At 49.6% G+C, this 25,000-nt stretch overlaps 1 protein-coding gene across 3 annotated transcripts in view; it reads left to right on the top strand.

Moving 5' to 3' along the window:
* The window catches only part of mcc (MCC regulator of WNT signaling pathway), a 97,329-nt gene that overhangs the window by 9,303 nt on the left and 63,026 nt on the right, over positions 1 to 25,000 (top strand). The window contains exon 1 of one of the 3 annotated variants that reach the window (XM_031577903.2): positions 4,171 to 5,036. The exons of the other annotated variants lie outside the window; for them this stretch is intronic. Within the exon in view, the coding sequence (XP_031433763.1) occupies positions 4,980 to 5,036 (57 nt within the window). The 5' untranslated portion in view covers positions 4,171 to 4,979. Of the gene's footprint in view, positions 1 to 4,170; positions 5,037 to 25,000 lie in introns of those variants that run through there. 3 annotated transcript variants of the gene reach the window in all.

Here is a 25,000-nt window from a genome sequence, read left to right as displayed (position 1 = left end):
GTGGGGTAGACTACAAACTTTTTCCAGAGTTTAGATTGGGTTTGCAGGCAGAGTGAACATCACGTCCTCACCTCGCAGGGAAAGTACCGCGCGCTGGAGCAGAGGCACGTTATTGTTCATTCCCCTCGTGATATTCGGCAAATTGGTTCCATTGCTTGGAATTGAATCACCAAAGTATTAAATAATAACTCTGTGCTTTTTTTTGTTGCTGCAAAATCATTTTATATTCATTATATAGTGCTAATGCAGTTAAGCCTAGGCAAGTTTTGAGGGGATGTGAGTCTGCGTGTGTGTGTGTGTGTGTGTGTTCCCTCACAGATGCGACTTCTCTCAGATCTCAGTGGGAGCTTGAACGAGGCGGCCCCTCGTGCTCTGTGCGAAAAGTTCTAATAATATGCGCTCGTCGTTGCCGCAGTGTCTCCTGGTGAACCAGGGCGTTTGGGGGTGGGATGGGGAGGTGAGGGGGGGAGTGGCAGCCGTCTCCCCGCGGAGGCGGATCGGGTTTCTCTCCCGCTGCTTTGAGCAGGGGCTCCTGCTGACTCCCAGCAGCTTACCCTGGAGAGAGACGCCGGGCACCACCCAACATCCACCACCCTCCGACACCCCAACCCCTCTCCCACCCCAACCATTAGAGCCTCCCCCTGGGACTGGGAGGAAGAGGATGAGGGGGTATAGGGGGTTCACCGGGGAGCAGAGGTGTCAAGTTTAAAGTCCACTTACAATGGACTGCATAGGACTGTATATGAGTATAAGAATAAATCCACTAACAATGCTGTGGATGAGAATACTGTAATACCACAAGCTGTGTGTTTGCGGTAGGGCATTCTCTGTGTCTTATAGAATACATAATAAAATACAATCAAATAAAAGGAAAGGAAGGAAGAAGAATAAATCCTGGCCTCCATCCGGACTGAGAGTAGAGGGGGGGCTCGTCTGGCCTGGAGGAGCTGTGGGGCTGGGGGAGAGGATGGAGGAGCTGTGGGGCTGGAGGAGCTGTGGGGCTGGGGGAGAGGATGGAGGAGCTGTGGGGCTGGAGGGAGAGGATGGAGGAGCTGTGGGGCTGGAGGGAGAGGATGGAGGAGCTGTGGGGCTGGAGGAGCTGTGGGGCTGGGGGAGAGGATGGAGGAGCTGTGGGGCTGGAGGGAGAGGATGGAGGAGCTGTGGGGCTGGAGGAGCTGTGGGGCTGGGGGAGTTCCAGTCGACTGGGCCCGCGGGAGTCCGCTGAGCTCGCAGCCCGGTGGAGAGCTGTTGATGAGGTAAGCAAAGCGAGGCGCGCTGAGGGGCGATCGTAAAAAGGATGGGGATTTTTATGGCCGCGTGTCGGTCACCAGCGCTACTGCGTAACGCCGAACAACATTATTATCCTGCCAAGGGACAGCTGCTCCAGTGGTTTACTGCACGGGGGCTCCGCTGTCTCTCTGTCGGCACCAATTCATCCGAGCATCCAGGCCAGAAGAGTTGTTTACGTAACAAGAACAGGATACTGTTTGCTGTTTGTGCAATGTCAAATATTTGCGAGACTCTGCACACATATTTAAATAATGTGAGATTAGAGAATGTAAAATCTCTTGGGATTACGTTATGTTACGAGCATTGAGATTCTCTCCCGGTCCTCACTGTGTTGTTTCCCACTCGGGGCTGGTCAGCGGTGGGGCGTTGCTCTGTGTTACACCGTTGGCACGTCCAGAGGTGTGGGGGTTGCTGGACTGCTCATTTGTCCTGGTTATAGAGCCACTGGCTGTTCTCAGCCAACGCTTGGTTGAGCTTATATGGGCTGCTGGCGCTGCGTGGAGGAGGCTTCATGTCATTATTTCACTCTCACAGCCAGGCTACAGGGGCAGCAGCCATAAGGAGCTGTGCTGTGTGCGTGTGTGTGTGTGTGTGTGTGTGTGTGCTGTGCGTGTGTGTGTGTGTGTGTGTGTGTGTGTGTGTGTGTGCTGTGTGTGTGCACACGCGTGCGTGCATGCGTGTGTGTGTTGTGTGTGTGTGTGTGTGTTCACTCAGGGCATGATAACAGTGTGAAAGAGAAAGAGACTAAAAAGGAGTCCTACATGCAATACCATAACAGTGTCACTGAAGCAAACTGCAAAACCAACCAAAGTAGAGCTCATGAATCATGAATGAGGGGAGGGGTATGAAGCGAGAGAGTATGTGTGTGTGTGTGTGTGTGTGTGTGGGGGGGGGGGGGGGGGGGGGGGGGCACCTCAAGGCCATTTAGACGCGGTGGCCCCTGATGCGGCGTGCTGCCGGGAGGTTTGCTGGGGCCTGGTGGGAGGGGAGTGGAGTGGCACAAGGCTGCGCGCTTTGGCGTCGGACTCGGCTTGGCCACACACACACACACACACACACACACACACACACACACACACACACACACACACACACACACACACAACTCCCCCCGGTGCTATCAAAAGGGAAGGCTTCATTAGCGCCGCATCGCCAAAAGAGCCACGCACACAGATTTTTTTACTGCTGCGCGAGGAGTGTGAAAACAAGCTAAAGGCACCCTGGCTATCTACTACTGCTAATCGGGGCTTGCTTTGAAATGAAAGTAATGGTGAGGCTCATTGAATGCCGTTTTGAAGACACCACGTCTTTTAATACTGAATATTTAACATAGAGACCGTTCAACATTGCTCGTAGTTGTTTGGGTCTCAGGAAATAAATAGTCACTAAATAAATCCCAACTGAGAAGCATGTAAGTGAGAGTAACCCCCTGCAGTAACCCCTGGACAATGAAGTTTCTGGAAGCGTCAACAGAGGGAGCTGTGTGCTTTTGGGTGGCGTTCTGAAATGCACACAGTCTGAGTGTGAGGCAAAATACTTATCCCAGTGCTTTTTCACCCCCGTCCAAATCCTTAATCCTCGGCTCTTTGTCGGAAGCGTTTTGTCTTAGTGCTCGTGCTCGGAGGTTACGCGTGAATTCAGCAGGAACGCATTAATGGGCTGAGCCATTGACGGCCACGCTGAAATATTCATGGCAACAACAATTTTGATCAGCAAGCGACGAGTGACACACACACACACACACACACACATATTAAACAGTGTTCTGTAACAGCGCTTAATGAACAGCTCTATGACAACATCACCTACACCTCTAATTAAGTCTGTTTAAAGACGCACCGTGCCGGGGGGGGGGGGGGCGTAATCGCCTTAGCAGCCTCCGTCAGCCTAAAACTGGGAAGTTTTTGGAACTGTGCCATTTTTTTCCTCTTTTGTTTTTTTTTAAAAGACATGAAGGAGGGGGGCAAGGGGGGGGGGGGGGGAGACAAAAAGACAGGAAGTATTTTGTTCAACAATATGTGGATGACAGCTGTAGCTTCTTCGTAAGTTGTGTTGTTCCCTTTAGGAAGGGAAAAGAGGATAAAAGACACGGGAAAGAGCTGCATTATGAACATGTGACAGACACACAATACTCAGGACAAAAGGAGGGAGAGGGAGAGAGAGAGAAAGATAAAGAGAGAGAGAGAGAGAGAGAGAGTCAGATTAATCGCTCCCGCTGAAGGGGGCCAATCCAAGAGAGTATGAAGGAAAAGGGGGAAGAGACTGAGCCAGAGCCAGACAATGAAACGGAGAGATTTGAAAAAGTGATTTGAAGTGAAGGAGTTTGTAGGCGGCAGAGAGCTGGGAAGAGAGCCACACTTCAAGAGTAAAGAAAATAGAGAGAGAAAGAGAGAGAGAGAGTGAAAGAGAGAGAGAGATGGACGGACTCTGAGGCTAAAGAGCCTCAAGTAGCCGGAGTAGAGGCTAAAGTAGAGTAGATGTTAAGGGCCAGTGTACAGCTGGGGAGTTGGTGTTGTTAGTAGGGGAGGAGGAGGAGGAGGAGGAGGAGGAGGAGGAAGAGGAGGAGGGGGCAGAGATAGCCCCTCTCCTCTCCGGCAGGCAGGAATCTGACTGGCAGTCAGGCGGCAGAGGAGCCAGTGAATGAATTCCCCTCCTCTTGCTCACTGTCTTCGCTCATGCTCACACACACGCTCACGTTGGCTCCCCCTCCTCTCTCTCTCTCTCTCTCTCTCTCTCTCTCTCTCTCTCTCTCTGGGTCTCTGGCTCTCTCTCTCACTCACTCTCACTCTCACAAACACACACACACACACACATCTGTGTGCATGCCACGGCTCTAGCCTTCCTGCAGCAGCAGAAGGAGAAGGACGAGGGAGGTCCCTGCGCACACACTAACACACACACACACACTTTAACCGGCTGTGTGTGCGTGAGCGTGTGCGTGCGTGTGTGTGTGTGTGGACGTGGACAGTGATGAGAGCGGCAGCTTACGCTGAGAGTCTGGAGCCAGAGTCCGGAGGTCTGACACTACCAGCACCAGCAGCAGGAGCAGCAGGGGGAGGCGTGGGGAGAGACTCACCCGACTGGCAGCACTCTTTCTGGGCTAGCAGCAGCAGCGTCAGCCCCCGTGCCTCTATAAGGACCGGCTCTCTCTGGATTACACACACGCGCACCGTCTGAAGATCGGCCAATCGGGAGCAGCACACAAAGACACACACACATGCTCACACACTATTGACAGCTAGACTGCCTCAGAGCTCACACAGTCATACTTACACTTGAGATTGCACACACACACACACACACACCTCTGAAGCTGTCTGGAGCGCACGCACACACACACACACACACACACACACGTATACACAGTCACTGTCCTGGAACTGAAGGGGTGTTGGAGTGGAGAGCGAGTATGACCAGGCTCCGGCCGGACGTCTGGATGCCAGAGGCTGAAGGCAGCTGAGGCCAGAGGGCTGAAAAAAGGAGGACATTAATTTGCCTAATTTATTTTACGAGGAGACGTCAAGCCAAGACATTCCTCTTGTTCTGTTTCTTCTTCTTCTTCTTCTTCTTGTTCTTCTTGTTCTTTCCCACGGCTCTCCCCTCTTGGGTCCGTGGAGAGGACTGTGTCCGTGGAGTGTGGATTTATTTGGGTGCTTTTGGGAGAGTTTGCGTCTTTTTTCCGGAGCAGCATGAACTCCAGCGCGACCGTGAAGTCGGGCAGCGAGCCCTCCGCGGAGGTGAGCGAGGTAAGATGGAGGGGGGGGTTAAAGAGGGTCCGACACACACACACACACACAGCTCGCTGGTGGGTTTTATCTATCCCCTTTGAGAGAAAGAGAGAGAGAGAGGCAGGAGAGGAAAGAAAAGTCAGGGCGAGTGATTGCAAGGGAGTGTGTGAGGGCGATGTTAAAGTCAGAAAGAGTGATTGCAAGGGAGTGTGTGTGTGTGTGTGTGTGTGTGTGTGTGAGGGCGATGTTAAAGTGAGAGAGAGCGAGGGATGAAGGAGAAAGAAAGACAGAAAGAGCAAGCTTACGGCTCACTGAATTCCCTGGCAGCTCAGTCCCTCAGAATATCTGAGTCATCGGAGCTCGCACAGCTACACACACACACAAACACACAAACACACACACACACACACACACACACACACACACACACACACACACACACACACACACACACCAGTCACCCCCCGCTCTCCTCATACTCTGCACCCGGCTGTGTCCCATTAAAACAAGGTGGGGGAAGTTGTTTGGCTAAGGAGCCTCAGGCTGTAGAGAATATAAGTCTCTTTCTCTCCCCCTCTCCCACCTTCCCCTCTCTCTCTCTCTCTCGTTCACTCGCTCTCTCGTTCACTCGCTCTCTCTCTCTCTCTCTCTCTCTCTCTCTCTCTCTCTCTCTCTCTCTCTCGTTCACTCGCTCTCTGTGTTTCTTTTTTGACTGCACCAAAGTGCTAAGTGTTCCGTCTCAGTTAGTGGCTGATACATTTTGTAGAAAGGGGTTGTGTGTGTGTGTGTGTGTGTGTGTGTGTGTGTGCGGTGGGGGTACGGGTCTGGTGGATGGTGGCACTTGGTTTCTAGTGTGAGCGACACACACACACACAGCCCCGTTTGTGTTTTTTAAAGAGTGTCATAAACGCCCTCCAAACACACCCTCTCATGTTACCCCCTTACACGTGAAACCATTTAGCGTGGGGGTCACACCGGCGGCCCCGGGGGGAGTCGTGGAGTGTGTGTGTGTGTGTGGGGGGGGGGGGGGGGGGCAGGAAGTCAGGGAGTCTGGCTCCGCTCTGGTGAGGGATGCCTCCGTTACCGGACCTTACCAGCGTGAGAAGGCGGAGCCACGACTTACGCGCACGACAGAGACGCTGTTTCATTCACTGTCATCTCGGCCACCACTCGTGCCACGTGGGTCCGATTCATTGAGCGTCTCGTGTCGTACTTTACACTCAAGGGACCCTAATGTCGTAGGGCAACGAGCACCACGAACGGGCTACGCGCATTAGCAACCGTGCAGTGAGAATACGCGGGGATATCTATATTTGGTCATTTCATTGATGCAAAGCACTATCGAGCATAAATGGGTTGAGTAATTAGTGTATGTGGCAATGACATAATTATTTCACAGCCGATCGCACTGATTGGACCATACCTTAATGTTAATGTTCACACGGAGCTGTACAATAGAACACATTTCCAGTGGCGAACGGAGCGGTTTACACCAGAGGGGACGGAGGTTCTTGTGCGGGAGGTCTGCCCGACATGAAATCATCACTCATGTTTGCGCTTAGAATCTTGCTCATTTTATTAGCAAGCTTATTAGCTTTAGGTCATGCGCAGTGGACTCTGCGTGTTGCCCATCAATGGTAACAGGACCCTGGGTGTAATCAAGTGTTATTGTAGAAACACATAAACCTGGGTGTAATCAAGTGTTATTGTAGAAACACATAAACCTGGGTGTAATCAAATGTTATTGTAGAAACACTCAGCCAACTTAGATGTAGACTGTTCTTGAGGCGTGGAGATTTAGGGTGTATTCTGGAGTGTATCGTTGTAATCAGCTCTGGGCGTGGTAGAGAAGAAATGCGATCTCTTTGCAATATACTCCAGCTACCCCAAGACACAAGGTTTTTAAAAAAAAAAAAAAAAAACTTCCCTCATCGTTAACGTGTTCAGCTTGTGAAAACCCTTTCAGAAAGTTACTACATACATACATCCACTGGACGCTTTGTCAAACTTGCTCGGACCACCGCCTGAATCCAGTTACCTCAATTCAAGTTTTTCACCTCGAGGCTTCTTCAAGGTCTGCTCACTGCTCTCTGCAAGGTCCTCCGCTATCCCACACTGCCCCACAGGTGCTGCCCAGCACAGACTGCAGACTGAGGGAGTGTGTGTGTGTGTGCCCTGCAGTGCCAGGCTAACGAACGTGAGCCCCCACTCCTCTGGGGCATGACCCCTCACCACCCCGCCCCCGTCTCTTCCACTACCCTCAACACAGAGAGCGCTCCATCTGGTTTTCATACAGTGCAAGAGACTGACGGACCCTGCAGGGGTGTGTGTGTGTGTGTGTGTGTGTGTGTGTGTGTGTGTGTGTGTGTGTGTGTGTGTGTGTGTGTGTGTGTGTGTGTGTGTGTGTGTGTGTGAGAGAAAGAGTGTTAAGCTTGTGGGAGGGGGAGTCAAACTCCAAATTGAGATAGAAACGTGTTATTAGAGAGGCAACAATAGGCAAGGGAGAGAGAGAGAGAGAGAGAGAGAGAGACGGAGAGACCACGAGCGTGTGCGAGAGAGAAAGAGAGAAAAATCTGCTGACATGCTCTCATCGCTTGAGCCCAGAGCTTTGTTTAAACCAATGTACTGGGAAATCCACCACACCCCCCCCCCTCCATCCCTCCATCCATCCCTCATCCTCCTCTCTCCCTCCATCCCTCTCTCCCTCCCTCCTCTCCTCCCTTGCTCCCCAAAACACCCACAGCTCTCCGGAGCAGTTTATTTTCTCCACCGCCTGGAGGAGACAATGATGTCAAAAGGGGAATCATTCAGGAATTGTCCTGCTAGAAAAAGAAAAAAAAATAGAAAAATTAAACATCAAGACATCAAAGTGTCTTTTGTCTCTCCTATATTGTCTGGTCCCGAGTAGCACTCGCTCCCGCTGGAGAAGCAGATTAATTGGCCCTGAGGGATGCTTTAAAGTCCTGCCGCCGAGATTTATTGGTGGCGAGCGCAGGCAGGGGTGAAGCGCATCAGATTGAGTGGGACGGTCCCGAGGCATGACTGTTATGTTCAGTCACCGCATGTCGTTGATGTACTGCTGGGGAACGGCTCGTGCCATAAAGATTCCTCTCCGAAACTAGTGTCTGAGTGAGTGTCCTTTGTCTGTGTGTGTGTGTGTGTGTGTGTGTGTGTGTGTGTGTGTGTGTGTTTGTGTGTGTGTGTGTGTGTGTGTGTGTGTGTGTGTGTGTGTGTGTGTGTGTGTGTGTGTGTGCCCATAGATATGTTCAGTGTGTTCAGGGGTGAGTGCAATAACAGTAGAAACACACAATAACAAACGGAACTTCATTAGCAGGGTAGGAATGAATCAGACTTGCAGAGGTTGATCACACAACCTCCCCACAGTTTTCTCTTTTTGTATTTGTATGTTCAGCAGTGTGGGAGATGTGCAAGTGTACACACTTTGTGTGTGTGCGTGTCTGTGTGTGTGTGTGTGTGTGTGTGTGTGTGTTCCTGAGTGTGGGAGATGTGTAAGTGTACACACTTTGTGTGTGTGTGTGTGTGTGTGTGTGTGTTTATGTGTGTGTGTGTGTGTGTGTGTGTGTGTGTGTTGCTTCACGAGTGTGGGAGATGTGTAAGTGTACACACTTTTGTGTGTGTGTGTGTGATCTGTAGGAGGTGGTGTCAGGCCTGTAGTATGACCGGTTGTCCGTTCTGTGCGCGCTGCAGGTTGGCAGCAGTGATTTACTGCTCTCCTGAAGGGAAAGACAAACCACTCGAGTGGAAACGCAGAGAGGAGCAGAGCAGAGCTGGGTCTGGAGGATTTACCATCTGCGGTCTAAAGACAACTCAACAGACAGAGAGAGAGAGAAAGAGAGCAAGGAAGAGAAAGAGAGAGAAAGCGAGGAAGAGAGAGAGAAAGCGAGGAAGAGAAAGAGAGAGAGAGTGAGGAAGAGAAAGAGAAAGAGAGGGACAAAGAGAAATAGAGAGAGAGAGTGCTGTATGTGTGGATGTATTTACTGCCCTTTAAACATGCCCATGAGTCCTTTAAATTCCCTGCTCATATGGGTTGGCTGTGGCGGCCGTAAAAATGGATTCTTTCTTTTATCTCTTGCTATAAAGGGCAGAATGTTGCCAGAGTGTTGTCTTAGGTTGCCCAGCGAAGGCAAGCTGAAACATTGTCATCATCCGGTTACTGTGGATTTGAAACATTGAGCTCTGGCAACAATGTGTCTTTTACAAATATTTCATGTTATTCTCTGGGACTTTACCTGAAATCTAACTGTGAAAGAATGTTATTGTATGTCATTTGGGGCCGTTGTGTGCTTTCCAATTGTTGCCCAAGTGAACGAGCACATTTCATTCAGTGATGTTAACGACTTAATCAAAGGCTGAAAATACCCACATTGAGTCATAGAGAGACAATGGTTTCTGTTAGCCGGTAATAACAGTTTTTTTGCCTGGTAAATTTGATACATTTAAAACTGGACGGTCGAAATGACCTCTAATAGCGCTCATACAAAACAAAGCTATAATATAGACAATGACTAAACAGGACATTTGTGCCTACAGTACTTTTTTCCTCAAAAGGGCACGACTGAAACAGCAGCCGCACCTCTCACCGATGCCAAGAGCGCACACTCAGATGTAGTGGCCGTGATGATCACACTCCGCGGTTATGGGGGTTTAACTTTTGCAACAGCTTGCGATGTGCTTATCTATGAGTTCAGGGAGCTGTACCCCTGACTGGGCTACACTGGCTAACACCGCCTGTGTTCTGCCCATGTCAAGTGTGCCAGCAGAGAAGACTTCTCTCTGCAGAATCGCATTAAAATGGTGCTGTGAAGTCGTCTGGAGGAGGAGAGAGTCGGGGCTTATGTGCATTGCAAGCTGCAAAGACACATTGGACACGTTTGATTTCAAGTTGGCCGCTGAGGACTTCACCGCACCATTGACAAAAACAGAGAAAATAAAATGCTGCATCGGATGCCGTGTAGGCCCAGCCTTTTTTTTTAAAAGATGTTACAGGTTACAGATGTTTCATAATAGCCTACATTTTAGAGGCTATTGATTAGGGTTTTGCTCAATTGTTACCTTTTGTTTCGCTTAATTGTTACTGTTCAGTAAATAGTCAAGCTGTTCTGAGGTCGTGGTCATTCTTCTGTCAATCTAGGTGTATATTACATTTGCGTTTGGAAACATAGACTGTTATTGAAACGTGACCGTTAAGTTTAAAATTTGTCCGGTCAGATGAATTCTTTCCGGAGAAAACATCCTTGTGGAAACCATGTGAGGGACATGTGTTTAGTCAGTTCAGACCAGTTCTGGCCAGTCATGCTGGGTTACTAAATATATTATTAAATGTGAGGGAAAGTCCTCCTATACGGACAAGCCCAATCCCATGGTGCATTGCTGTCAGTTCCATTCCACCGCTTTCCAGAAAGATTATTTCATGGTAATATTTATTTTCTTTAGGTGCTTTGTGGGGCGACATCAAAGTGTGTTGTGGTGTGAGTGAAACTGTGTACACATCACAGAGAAATATTTCTGAGGCTTTCTGGGAGTTGTAGTTGAGGGGTTGAGAGAGAATAGAGAATCAAAGATGTTTGTTTGGGGTGGTCGTTGGTGTTTTTGTGCCCAGAGAAACTCCTGCTGTCCACTCAGTAGGGAGAGAAGCATTAGTGAGGCTTCAGCTTATTGTTGTCACAGTCAGAGAGTCATGACAGTGCATAGGCTACACACACACACACACACACACTCACACTCACACACACACACACACACACACACACACACACACACACACAGACACACACACACACACACACACACAGACACACACACACACACACACACACATACACACACACTCACAAACACACACACACACACACACACACACACGTACACAGAGAATGGAAATTGCACACCAAATGATCGTTGTTTCCTCCAAATAGAATCCGTCAGCTTATCTATGTGTTCCATTAGGGGCCCAGTGGAGGGGAGGCGAGTGTGTGTGTGGGTGTGTGGGTGTGTGCGTGTGTGCATGTGTGTGTGTGTTTGTGTGTGTTTTCTGTGTGTGTTTGTTTGCTGTCGCAGCTGCTCAGGCTGCCTGTGCGGTGATGTGTCTCCTCTGTTTCGCCGTCAGATTCTCTGGGCGCTTGTGTGCATTGCACACGTGTGTGTGTGTGTGTGTGTGTGTACGTGCTGTGCCTTCTCTATAACTCAGTCAGATACACCCAACGTTTGTTTGCAATTACCCGCCTAAGTGGTTTCCTCACACTCCTCAGCTGATGTTCTCACCATGTTCTCCCCCAGCTGAAAATAGAGAGGGGCAGAGTGAGAGGGGGCGGGGAGGGGTGGAGGGAAAGAGGGACAATTAGATAGAAATGGAAAAAGGTATGGAGAAGAGATGTAGAGAGGTAGGAGCAGAATATTCTAGAAATCTCTGCTGTCTGAGAGCTGGCATACCTGGGTTTGGAGAGGAAGATGGACAAAGGAGTAGACAGACAGACAGACCAAAATGTAGACAGACAGACAGACAGACAGACAGACAGACAGACAGACAGAACAAAACGTAGATAGACATACAGACAGACAGACAGACAGACTGAAATGTAGATAGACAGGCAGACAGACAGACAGACCGAAATGTAGATAGACAGACAGACAGACAGACAGACAGACAGACAGACAGTCCCAATGCCATTGTCCACTCTATGCCCTGAACCCTCACAGACTTAATTGACGTCACCCGGTAAGTGATTGAGTGCGAGAGGCTGCAAGTACTGGAGATGGTTCCAGTAGGAATGGAACAGTGCGTAGCGACATGTCACACTTATGGCTGTGGCTTCCCCTGGTAACTCTGCGTTTCACATCACAACGCATTGAACTGTTGGTAATTCCCTCAGGCATGTGGACTCACGGAAAGTGTGCATAAAATGTTTGGAAGAGAGCCCCTCGTGCACTTGACGATTTGACAGTGGGACAGGCCTAAGCTCACTAAGTGTGGCCATTGGGGTTGGTTTGGGTTGAGCCATAGACTGACTGAAAGAGAGTGGAAGACCCAGTGAAGATCAGGTTGAGGCTGTGTCCTGATGCGACTGATAAATAGTATTCTAGCAGTTCTAGTCATGCGACGGATAAATAGTATTCTAGCGGTTCTAGGCAGAAGTCAGTTTCTAGGTCACGTTAACTTCTCACACATCAGTGACATCACTGGTTTTTACTGCGTTTACCCCAAACGAATTTGATCGTTTATGAGCCCTTTCAGCAAATGCAGCACAACCGCAAAATAGATACAAATTTTGCCAGTGTTTGAAGTAGCCTAATTAATCCCATCAACACTTGGGTGTATTTGATTATTCACAGTTGATTTTAACCACACTGCTGTTTCAACATCTAATCAGCTTCATTAAACATGAAGGAGGCCCACTTCCGCAGTCTTTTCCGTTAGCCATCAGCCGTTATCCGTTAGCATGTGTGGGATCAAGGGCAGAAGTAACGGGCAGCTAGCAGGAGCAGAGCCCAGAACACAGCCTGTGTGTCTCAGGCTCATTACCACTCCAGAGACCTCTTCAAAGGTGGAAGGGAGTCAAAATAGGTGAATTAGTCAAAATTACTTTCTGGGGGGATAAAAGTAGGACGTGGAGTGAGAACTCTTTCGTTAATGAACCTCCGAGCACACAGGCTTTACCTCAGCTCAAGGCAGCCTCATTGATATTGTCAAGCAGCTTTCATTGAGGCCAGGGCTGAGGATTCAGTGGCATGCAATTAGGAGCAATGCACCGGGTGTCTATTGCGGGCGCCGGCTCTCGTGCCTTATATCTATCTCCATCTCCTTTCCCTCCTGTCCCTTTCATTTTCTCTCCTCTCCCTCTCTCAAAGTAATTCCCTGTCTCTCTCTACCTCCACTGCTTACCGGTCTCTTTCCCTCCCTCCCTCCCTCTCCCTCTGTCTCTCGACTGAGATGAGAAATGGCGGCGTATGACTGCACCCAGAGTGTTTAGCGCTTGGAAATGAGTCCCCAGAAAAGAGCGCATGGGAGATAATTCAGCTTTCACACTCCATTAGGCCGGAAAACGCGAGGGCCCTCAGTCACCTCAAAAACTCAGCCGCCCCTCTCCTCTCCCTCTCCTCTCCCTCGGAGTCGCAACACACTCTGGAACACACACCGTCCTGTGGCCCGTGTGTGTGTGTGTGTGTGTGTGTGTGTGTGTGTGTGTGGGGCACGGCAAGTTTTTCTTGTGAGTTATTCTGTGATGTTTCTCATCAGTTATGAAACAGAGGCAGCAGGTGATTAGCTCCAGGGCCGCTGGGGCCACAGGCTTTTCTCAAGATCATCATCATCATCATCAACATCGTTGCTCAGCCTCACTCTAAACTCAGGAATGCTGCTAGATCAAGTCTGGGGAGGGAGGGAATCAGGCACGCAGAAAACTATTTCTATACGGTTGCTCGGACTGCAAGAATCTCTCGCCCCACACCTCCAGAGACTGAAAGTGAAGTAAAGGAATTGAGAATCTTGCACAGACCAAATTTTTAACCCCAACGTGATTTCTCATGCATTTTCAGTTTTAGTCAAGCTCCGTTTTCATAACACTCGTTCTTCCCCTTTTGCTCTGGTGCATATAGAACCCAATATATCATGAAACCCGATTAGTCAGGAGTGCCTGAGCGCTCCCCTCCCCGCTACGTGTGTCTTTAGCAGTGGTCCCCTGGCGTAGCCTCATGGCCCTGAGTGCTCTTCAGGCTGAGAGCCGTTGCTTAGGAGTTCAGCCAGCAGTGCACAGGGACTCAAGCCTCCGCAGCAGTCCTTATCAGTTAAGGCCAACAAAAACATGTCTGTGTTTGCCTTTTTATGTGTTTAAACTTGAGAACTTTTACTAGCCTGCCTGGAAAATCAAATGGTTTGGAATTGATTGATTGGAAGTTGCATTTTGCTTAAGCAAACACAGCGATGTGAAATGAGGGGGTATTTATGACGCGCCGCCATAAAAAGCCAGCCCGACCAGCCAAGCGGCCTCTCTAAGCAGACGTCTTCGAGCACGTCCACACACACACACACACACACACCACACACACACACACACAAACGTCTTTGAGCACGTCCCAGCTGTCTCTCTCTTTCAGTGTGAGAAAGAAAAAATCACAGGGGCTTAACAGTTCAAAGAGACGCGTACATGCCTTTAGGTCAACTCAAATAGGCATCTCACCTGCGGGGGGGCGGGGGTTAGGGGGGGGACTCACACAGTTACGGCTGCAACCAATTTAACTCAGCGCTCTTTAAGGGGGTTGCCCTTACAGAGCGGCGGGGCAGTTAAAAGCAGCGGTGCTTTTCCTAACGAGAGGTTTCTCAAGAAGGACCTTTATTTAGAAACGTCAGATTGATGTCTGTCACACGTGAAGGGACCGTGGAGAGAGAGAGAGAGAAAGAGGGGAAGAGAGAGGGGAAGAGAGAGAGAGAGGGAGGGAACGACGGAAGGCAGTCTGCCAGGGAGCAGTGGCTTTCACTGGAAATACCAAGGAGTAGATTCATGTGAGGAAATCCGCTTTTGCAATCCTGTGTTTATGCAAATGTCAACAAAAAACAAATGTCTTGGAAGCTGTTCACACAGTCAGGGCTGTCCCGCTGCCTGTGGTGTGGCTCTGGTGGAAGTGTTTGTCAAAGCAATCGCAGAGGACGCCAATGGTTCACCTCAGCTGTGGACTTATGTGCAGGGCTGTTTGCTTTTCCAGGAGATGTTTGTGTGTGTGTGCATTGTGCATGTTTGTCTGTTTGTCTGTCTGTCTATCTATCTATGTGTGTGTGTGTGTGTGTGTGTGTGATTGAGGTCGTGCATGTGTTTTTGTGGCTGTCGTCAGCGCTGGCCTTTGCTCTCCTCCTGTTGCGTGTGAAAACCTATGTGCTGGGAAGAACTTTGACCCCCTTAAGGAAGATGTGTGCACAGTGGGTGGGGATGTGGCCTGCTTCCTGATGGAAATCTTCAGGAAAAAGGGAAGGGTGTGTGTGTGTGTGTGTGTGTGTGTGTGTGTGTGTGTGTGTGTGTGTGTGTGTGTGTGTGACCTTGTCATTCCAAGTGTGGACTTCCGGCAGAAATGCCCGCTGTGGGATGTCAACACCAGGCCGGCTGTGAGGGTCTTGAGGAAACTTAGCAGGGCAGTGTCAGATTTCTCACAGAGATGTACAGGCAGAGGGAGCTCGCGTCAGTGATTAACATCAACTGTGGTTGAGTGCAGTTTATGAACCGTAGGCAGCTGAAGTATGTGTGTGTGTGCTTGTGTGAGTTGCGGTGTGTATGTCACAGTGTGTGAGTAAGTGCTTTTTTCGATGGCAGTATGAAAGGATATAGGGATACTGCGAGAGTAAGTGTGTGTCTGTGTGTTTGTTGGCCCGCACGTGCCTTAGTGTGTTTCAGTGTTTGCATGTATGTGTGTGTTTGCGTGTATGTCTTTGTGTGTGTTTGCCAACTGCAGTAGCAGTGTGAGTGTGTGTGTTTGTGTGTGTGTGTGTGTGTGTGTGTGTGAGAGGTCTAGGAGGTGAAAAGCTGTGCCACGTCCCGGCACACAGTGCAGCCTCTCTATTTTAAGCCTGTGTGTGTGTGTGTGTGTGTGTGTGTGTGTGTGCTCCTCTGGGGACCGCGCTCCTAATGCGCTAAGTGCTCCATTTAGCCGCGCGCCGTAGAAGCGTAGCATAGAAGCAGCGTTTTAATGGAGGGTAGTTAGCCTCCAGCCACCCCGCATGCTAACGCACAGCACCAAGATAAGTCCCATCAGGTCTCCGCTAGAAGCTCTCCAAGTGAATCCACCAGGAGTGCGTGGATGGGGAGATTTCAGCGAGGGGAGTTAAAGTGGGTAGGGGGGTGGGGGGTGGGGATCCCGGCATGGAGATGGTGTGTCATGCTGCCACCGTGGTGCCCAGGTCAGAGGGCATGACCTCTGGGCCCCTGAGGGCCCGACAGACAGACTTTTGTAGTCAGGAAAGCAACCGCACCCGCCTCCAGCCCATCGCTGGCTGTTCTCACCCGGCATTCCTCCTCCAATGCAGGGGGTCAGGTTTCTGTGTGTGTGTGTGTGTGTGTGTGTGTGTGTGTGTGTGCAGTGTTTCCTTCAGGATAGCAGGGGGTCTCAGTAGCCCTTTTTTTTTGTGAGAAACATGTTGGCATTCTAGAAGGATACCACCCCCCCACCCCCTCGACAGCCAGCAGCAGTCTAATTCAGGGAAGGCTTAATCGAGCAAAAACACACACACGGCGCTCAGGCACACAAACACACACACACACACACACACACACACACACACACACACACACACCCTCACCGCCCGCCTTATCCGGAGAGGAAGGAAGGGCGACGCAAACAACAAAAGGGACAGAAAAGCCCCAGACCCCTCTCTCTCTCCCCTGCACACAGACACCATTTGAGCGCAGCAAACCCTTCGCTTCAGGACCGAGCTGAGAGCAGACCAGGCACCTACTGCTGGGGGGGGATTTTTTTGTGTGTCCACAGTGAATTATCCCACCGAGGCAAAATGGGCCAAGTGTTTGAGAGCGGAGATTAGGAGGCCTCGCTTTAGCCTGAGGGTTGAGAGAGAGAGAGAGAGAGAGAGAGAGACGGATAGATAGATAGAGGAAGAGAGAAGAACTGCATCAGTAGAGAGGGCTGGAGTTACCTCAGTATGCGCTTATGAAAGGTGAGTCTGTTATTGCTATTTATCTGTGTGTGTGTGTGTGTGTGTGTGTGTGTGTGTGTGTGTGTGTGTGTGTGTGTGTGTGTGTGTTACGAGGGGAGGTGAGAGGTATGCGGCAGGCAGGGCAGAGGAGGGTGTATACATGTCTGTGTGTTTGTGTGTGTTAAGGGACTGTGGGCTGGTAGGAACAAGTTTTTTTCCCCCTCCCCTCCACATTCCGAGCGATATGGCAGAAGCTGCGAGCACGTCACTCCGTGCCAGGAGAGACTAGCGCCACAGCGCCACAGCGCTAGGGAAAAGAGGGAACCATATGCCGCCTGTGTTTTTTTTTCACCACCACTTTTTTCTTTTTTTTCCCCTTCCTCTGTTTATTCAGTATGAGCATTTGTCTGGCTTTTGTTTAATAACTGGTTTTATCGCCAAAATTAAGCTAAGTGAGGGTTTTAGACAATCCTGTCGACCCAGAAGCAGTGAATTGTTCATGTTTTCTCAGTGAATAATCAGTTCCCACACTGTCATGGTGTCATTTGTAGTTGGCTTGGCTTGCATTTAACAACTGTATTTTTTTTAAAAGTAGGACTTGAATGACTACATTTCAGTGCAGTGGTGCTATTGCAGTCTGTTGCTTTTTCTTTCGCTGGCAGTGTTGCCAATTCCATTTTCCCACAGTCTGGCAGTAAACACATGGCTCATGGTTGCCATTCTGGTCCAGTGTCACCCGAAAGCTATTCAGTTGGCTGCGACTGCCATTAGCATTTGCTAAGGGCCAGTGCATCTGTCGGGCGGGCAGAGCCGGCTCTCCCTGGTGTTAATGCCATCGTGCTGAGTTAATGAAGTGAAACCGAGCGAGGCGGTCGGATTGTGGCAGGTCGGGGGGGGGGGTATATCCAGCCTACACAAGCAAACACACAGATGTTATTATTTCCATCTTCCTCATCATCGTCATCCTCTTTCACATATTTTGATCCGTGTTGATCATTCCAAAGGAACAGTGTCACAGGGGACAGAAAAGCCACAATTGATCTCACTTGAGAATTTCTCAAGGTTGTGTACCCTTTTATTGATTCATTTTCCAGCCTTTTGCACCACTCTTCACTGGAGAGCCGCCCCCTGCCTCTGGACAAACACAACCCAGCCGGTCAGGAAGGAAGGAAGGGCTGGGGGAGATGATTTTTCTGCACTTAGATCCACTGCACTCCAGTAGGGACTGCTTGAAGGTCGGGGGCTTGGTAGTCATTGATCAGGCAGAGTGGAGTAGGATGGGGTTGTGGTGCAGAGTAGGGGGCATAGGGGAGCTCCTGAAGGAATGCTGGTGACTGGACGGCTATAGTTAGGTAGGTAGGCAGGGGCCCTCCTCGGAAAGGCTTTTAACATAATTATAATCCCGCGGAAGCGTGACAGTGACTTACTACCTGCATCCGGGCAGATAGGGGTCGGCCCTTTTGCCGCTCAGCATTTCATCACAGAAGCGACTCCTCCATCAGCATATCATGCGTGTTCCATAGCGCTCCATAATGCAGATGAGTTGCTTTTTTTTATTATTTATTTATTTCTTTTACAACCTTTTATCTGCACACACGACCCGAAGCAAACGGCTGCAGCTCCAAACCTGACATGCTGGAGCTGTAATCTCCGTGAGAGGCTGGCCCTTGTGTACTCGACTCCTTTAGGCCTGGGGGGAAAAAAAAACCGAAAATGAACGACCTACCAGAGTGTTCAGTGTTTTTATATAAAACAGATTTTTTTTTTGTGTGTTCTTTTTCGACGCGGTGCAGTCACAAAACTAAACAGATTTTTCCCATTAAACGGCTGCCTGCTTGCCAGTGGAGAAGGAGTGCGGGGGGGGGGGGGGGAGTCGGAGAGAAGGGTGAGGAATGTAGCGGCTTTCATAAAAACCACCAGCGACACTCTACCACAGACAGACAGACAGCTGCCCACGGGGTAGTTGAATGGCATTAATACTGAACAAAGTCACCCCCGTCATGGCCCTAACACACAGCTGGATGTGTCCCATTAGTCAGTGAAGGGAATGAAAACTTTCTCTCTTAGCATCGTTGAAGGTGAGGAAAATGACTCTGCAGCGGACTCTGCAGCCGACTCTGTGTTTTGGGGCTCCTGAGAGGGCCATTGCTGTAATTGTGTGATTTATTTAGTTTGGTTCTGAAGTAAGGCCGAGGTTTGAAAGGGGGGCTGTTTGAGTCAATGGGCTGCTTGTGTGGATGGACAGATCTGCGTGGAGGTACGCCCTTGTGATGTGTCGTGCCTGGTCTCACCCAGGGCTGGCCTTCGCCTTTCGGGGGCCTTAGGTGATATCGGGGCGGGGGGGGGGGGTGAATGCTATCAAGATAAATAGAAACATATAATAATATAATACTGTTAATAATAAATATCCTGGTTAGGTCAAGTATTTATACTTTAAGAGAGACCAATTTATTCCAAACATAAATCACTCAGGACTCGCAGGTGTAATCTATCGAAGACATCACTGACCAAAGCCTTCTCGGTTTGTACTGCAGGCCTACAGAACCACACTCTGAGTTTGTTGATCTAATGTGACGTAATGCTAGTGACCTTCCTGTTCCTGCGATGAGTAGGGTCATTATTCACTTCGTTGACAAAAAAACACGTTTGGCTGCTGTTGATCAATAAGCGATTTAAAGGATTTAACTTATGTAATTTCATTGCTTTGATAATACGCTTTTTTGATTGTAGTCTGTTACTTCAAAAATAAGGCAAGTTATGCAAGAAGCTACTTCAGAACAACCTAGCTAGTTATACTTAAACCATGAGTGTCCTTGATGTAAAATGTAAATGTCAACAAATATGTGGCAGTTTGTGTGTGTATGTGTGCATATGTCCTCAGTGACTACTCATGGTGTGATATAATGTGTGTGTGTGTGTGTCTGTGTGTGTGAGTGTGTGTGTGTGTGTGTGTGTGTGTCTGTGTCTGTGTGTGTGCGTGCGTGCGTGTGTGCGTGCGTGTGTGTGTGTGTGTTTGTGTGTGTGTGTGTGTGTGTGTGTGTGTGTGTGTGTGTGTGTGTGTGTGTGTGTGCGTGCGTGCGTGTCCCTCTTCCTCTCATCTCTGCTATATACCCACAGGCTTTTTCAGCAAGGGAGTGGGAACTAAAAGGAGCCTCTAAAAAGAGCAGTCTCTTGCTGAGATCAATTCAAATGTATTTATAGAGAGGAGGGGACTGAAGGAGGGAGAGAGAGAGAGAGAGAGAGGGGGAGAGAGAGAGTGGGAGGGAGAGAGAGAGAGAGAGAGAGAGAGAGAATCACAACCAGATTGGCCGTCGTCCAAGAGCGCTTGGTGCCAGTCCTTGTAAAAGCCGGCAGTGAATGATGACAAGGAATCCCCCCTCCTCCTACTAAGAGAGTATAGAGGATGTGTGTGTGTGTATATATATGTGTGTGTATGTATATATGTGTGTGTGTGTGTATATGTATATGTGGGTGTGCGTGTGTGTGTGTGTGCGTGCGTGCGTGTGTACGTGTGTGTGTGTGTGCGTGTGTGCGTGCGTGCGTGTGTGCGTGCGTCCGTGCGTGCGTGCGTGCGTGCGTGCGTGCGTGCGTGCGTGTGTGTGTGTGTGTGTGTGCACGTGCATGTTTCTGTGTGTATATGTGACAAAACAAAGACTGAACGGGAGTGGAAAGACACCTTGAAAGGAGCCGTTCATCAACAGGGGATCATCCTTCCTCTCACCTCCAAGAATGCTGGGAGGCTTCCTCAGGCTCCAGAAACTCACAGTAATATCCCATTATGTCCCTGTGACAAACCTGACTGTTGTTTAATGATACAAGGCACCTTGGCTCTGCTCCAGAATTTGGCATCCTCCTCCTCGTCCTCCTGAACCGGCGATCGGTCATGAAGCATCTGTCTGTGCCCTGACAGAGACACACCCCTCTAGATCATCAGATACCGGTGGCTGTTTTGGCTTATCACTGTCAAGGTGTCGGCCATCGACATTAAATTGTGAGACCGGGGGGGTGCAAGACACAATCCCCCCAGCTTGTTTACCGATGACTCATTTTGGCCTCAATAATGACGGCAATCTGTCTGCCACATCGGTAAGTGCTGTCCGATTGGGAGTGGGGGGGGGGGGGCGCGTGCGGGATGGGAGATGTATTTCAGCCGTAATGCCTAGCCACGCTTGCGCACGGGGAGACAACGGGAGACAGTGATGGAAGGGCTGGGAAATTGCCCCCTTGACTGAAAACCCCTTGGATCCCCCCCCCGGAGTGTCTGAGCATCTGTAAACATACACCCCCCCGCCTCTGCTTCTGTTACCCCCCCCATTCGGTCCCCCAGAATAGGTAATAGAAGTGCATTATGGGAGGGTAATATCATTTCTCTTGCCAGATAAGTGACCTGTTAGTCCTGGGAGACACGGCGGTGCTCACACAGCTTATTTGCTCCTTGCTGAGCGAGGCAGAGTTGGGGGTGGGGGGGTGGGGGGAGAGGGAGGCAGGGGGAGGGGGGTAGGATTCTTGGGATCAGAGTAAATAGCTCTCATAGCGAAAAACACACGTATACACACACACACACACACACACATTTGGGTGGTACCTGATCACGGCAGTCAATCAGAGTGCTTTCTCCAACGAGGAAACAAATCAGCTAATTGCTTGTGCCTCTAATGAACCCGATTCGTCATTGATCCTCATGTACGCTCCGTGCTGCAAAGCATCTGTTTTCTGCAGAGACAAACCGGTGAATCTGAACGGAACAGAACAGAACAGGAGGCAGCCCGGACCCCTGCGTATGTTTCGCTAAAGTTAAAGATGAGAGTTTGTTGATGTAGGACGTCTCCGTCGGGATGTCTGCTGGCTGAAGTTCTCAGCATTGATTCGCCTTCGTCAGCTGGGCCTAACGGTCGACAGTGTTACTCAGTACAGCATCCAGACACGCCTGACCCGCCACGCGGTCATCATTACCTAGTTTGTTTCCCAGGTCGGTGGCTATCGACGATTGCCATAGGTTACAACAAACGACCCAAGGCCCGCCCTCCATCTCCATCAACCTTCCAGACGGTCTTTAATGAGGTCACAGAGCGTGCGCTCTGATTGGGATCACTAATTGCCTCTCTCTCTCGGAGAGTCGATTCATTTGCAACCATACCTGGCCTCTACACTGCTTCCTTTCAATCACCTCTCTCCTCTTCTCTCCTCCTTTTCCACCTCTCTCCTCTCCTCTCCTCTCCTCTCCTCCTTTTCCACCTCTCTCCTCTCCTTTCTCCCCCCTTCATTTTCTCTTTGTTCTGTCTCCTTTTCTCAGTCTTCTCTCTCTCTCTCTCCCACTCCCATTCTTGTCCTTCCATCTTCCTCTATCCTCTCTTCTCCCTCCATCTTCTTCTGGGGTGAACACTTGAAATAGGAGCGTTTCTGAAAGTTTCTCCAACACCAGCCTTTCCCTTTGCTTGTGTTGCATTATTCACACCCTCTGCTGTGGTCTAGATATGTGTCCCTCTGCCACAGACTATCTAACAGCCCTCACATCCCTCTGCCTCAGACCCCATGGCCTCTATCTTACAGCCCTCACATCCCTCTGCCTCAGACCCCACAGCCTCTATCTTACAGCCCTCACATCCCTCTGCCTCAGACCCCACAGCCTCTATCTTACAGCCCTCACATCCCTCTGCCTCAGACCCCATGGCCTCTATCTAACAGCCCTCACCCCCCCCCCTCTAAGCCAGTCCGTACAGTCTCCCCTCACCCTGGGTCAGCATATGACTGGCAGCAGCACACTTTCCATTTTCCTCTGTTTCGCTCTCTCTCTCTTCTCTTCTCTCTCTCTATCTCCCTCTCCCTCCCTATCTTTCTCTCTCTTCTCTTTCTCCCTCTCTCTCTCTCTCTCTCTCTCTCTCTCTCTCTCTCCCTCGCTCCCCTGCTCGTATTCACTTGAGCAGAATCACAATTAAATGCCCCCTCTGCCGGGGGGCAACGGGGGCACATGGCAGAGGGATGCGTCTCCAGCAGGCAATTAATTCCTGCCACGGCCCCCCCAAAGAAGCAGTTTCTTCTTGTTATTGGATTTCCATTTAATAAATGACTCGCATTACTCATAGTCCTTCTGGAGGCTCCTGACTTAAGTGCATGTGTGTGTGTGTGTGTGTGTGTGTGTGTGTGTGTGTGTGTGTGTGTGTGTGTGTGTGTGTGTGTGTGTGTGTGTGTGTGTGTGTGTGTGTGTGTGTGTGTGTGTTGGATTGTGTTTGTGTGTGTGTGCGTGTGTGTGAGGTTGGTGTTTTTGGTGGAAACAGCAGAGGCGTGTAGCTTAGCGACACTTAGCTGTCACGTGCCTCCACTTGGTCATGACTATCACACACAGAGCTATATCCCACCTCCACCAGTGTGTGTGTGTTTATGTGTGTGTGTGTGTGTGTGTGTGTGTGTGTGTGTGCGTGTTTATGAGAGTAGAGGACTTGTTTTATCATTGTTTATCCCAACATTCTTTGGACGCTTTGGCTCGGAGGGAAGACGGGAGAGGGGAGAGAGAGGGGGTTAACGGTCAGTCCCTGCTGCCATCTTAATGATGTTGTTCTTGTGAGGAAGACACGCAGCGGGTCTTTGTTCTCTGAAGAGGGATAATCACCAGGTCTCCCAGCGGAACGTCCTCGAGGGCCAGAGCAACTGCATTCCTTTACAGGACAAATAACATCTAGGAATCCAGACTTTTTATCAGCAGAACTTTTCTGGTCGCAAGAACACCTTAGTTTCTCCTCACTGAATTGCATACGAGCCTGTGTAGAGCTTCTACATAGAGCTGTTAGTACTATAGTACATAGTGCTGTTAGTACTATACTACATATAACTGTTAGTGTTTACTACATAGAGCTGTTAGTACTATAGTACACAGAGCTGTTAATACTATACTACATAAAGCTACTACATAGAGCTGTTATTAGTATAGTACATAAAGCTACTACATAGAGCTGTTAGTACTATAGTACATAAAGCTACTACATAGAGCTGTTAGTACTATAGTACATGAAGCTACTACATAGAGCTGTTATTACTTTAGTACATGAAGCTACTACATAGTGCTACTCTGATGGGTTCTTGTTTCAGCAAAGAGAGGATTACATCATCTGAGGTGTGGAACCTTCACATTTGGCCTTTTGTGGTAATCTACTCTCTCTTATCACCCAGTCTTCACCCACACAGTCTCCAGTGGGACTACCCTCAGGAACCTGTTTTCTTCTCAGGGTAGTAGCCTCTGACGTGTTGAGTGCATTTAAAGGGTGTAGGCACAGGCAAGGGTTCTTTCCCAAGGTTTGTCTCTGTCTGTGGACAAGAGCTCGGCTGGCTGACACCTCCTGTCAGATCTGCCAGACAGCTGGTCGTGCTTGTTGTGTCCTCCAACACCATCCACCCCGACTCCCCCCTCACCGCTGCTGCCCACCCAGGCGAGGTGAGGCGAGGCGTGGCGTCTGCGTGCCTAACATAGCCAGACGCCACTCGGGGGCCCCTCAGTCAAAGGGCCCCATGCTGTGTGTTTGCATTATGGAGGCTGTTACGACCCGGCTCGTGAGCCACAACAGAAATTGGAGACAGACCACAGAGTATACAAAAATAGGGCTTTATTTCAATAAAACAAAAATAGGGGATACAATAGTAAATGCAAAGCACAAACAAAAAGCATGGTGAGAATGCGAGACCCCTTCTGAGGGCATTATGGAGGCCATCTGCGTTTCTCTGTAACTGGATGGGTGCTACTTTATATCCACTGCAGTATTGCGCCTGAATGTCATCATTAAATTCTGACCTGCTGATAATTGCCTTTAACTGTTAGTTATTGCTGGACTTGCTGGACTGATTCATGCACTGGTGTGTGGATTGCTAGAGACAGCTGCATGCTTCCGTGACTTTGGTGATTTACCTACATTCATTATTATCTGGACTGGAGGATTCTTTTTTCTAAGATTGTCAGCAGCGCTGCTGTGCGTGTCTGCGTGTTTTGCGTACCAGTATGTGTGTGTGTGTGTGTGTGTGTGTGTTTTGCGTACCTGTATGTCAGCAGTTCTGCTGTGTGTGCATCCATGTGTTCGGCCCTCTGTGTGTTAGGCTCTGCTGATTAAAGTGAATAACCATGTATATGTTGGGGGAGAGTATGCTGCCAGTGCAAGTGTGTTGGTGGGTTTGATTGTGTGTGTGAGTGTGTGAGTGAGTGTGTGTGTGTGTGTGTGTGTGTGTGTGTGTGCACGCAGCCATCCATGTACTTGTATAATAGAAGTGCTAATGTGAATGCCTTTGTCCACAGGTCTTTATGTATACAGGTTGTGCTGATAATGTGTGTGTGTGTATGTGTGTGTGTGTA

Source organism: Clupea harengus, chromosome 12, assembly GCF_900700415.2.
Source record: "Clupea harengus chromosome 12, Ch_v2.0.2, whole genome shotgun sequence".
In the NCBI taxonomy this organism is placed as follows: Eukaryota; Metazoa; Chordata; class Actinopteri; order Clupeiformes; family Clupeidae; genus Clupea; species Clupea harengus.
Note: the sequence above shows the minus strand (reverse complement) of the source record. Positions and strands in the feature narration are given on the sequence as shown.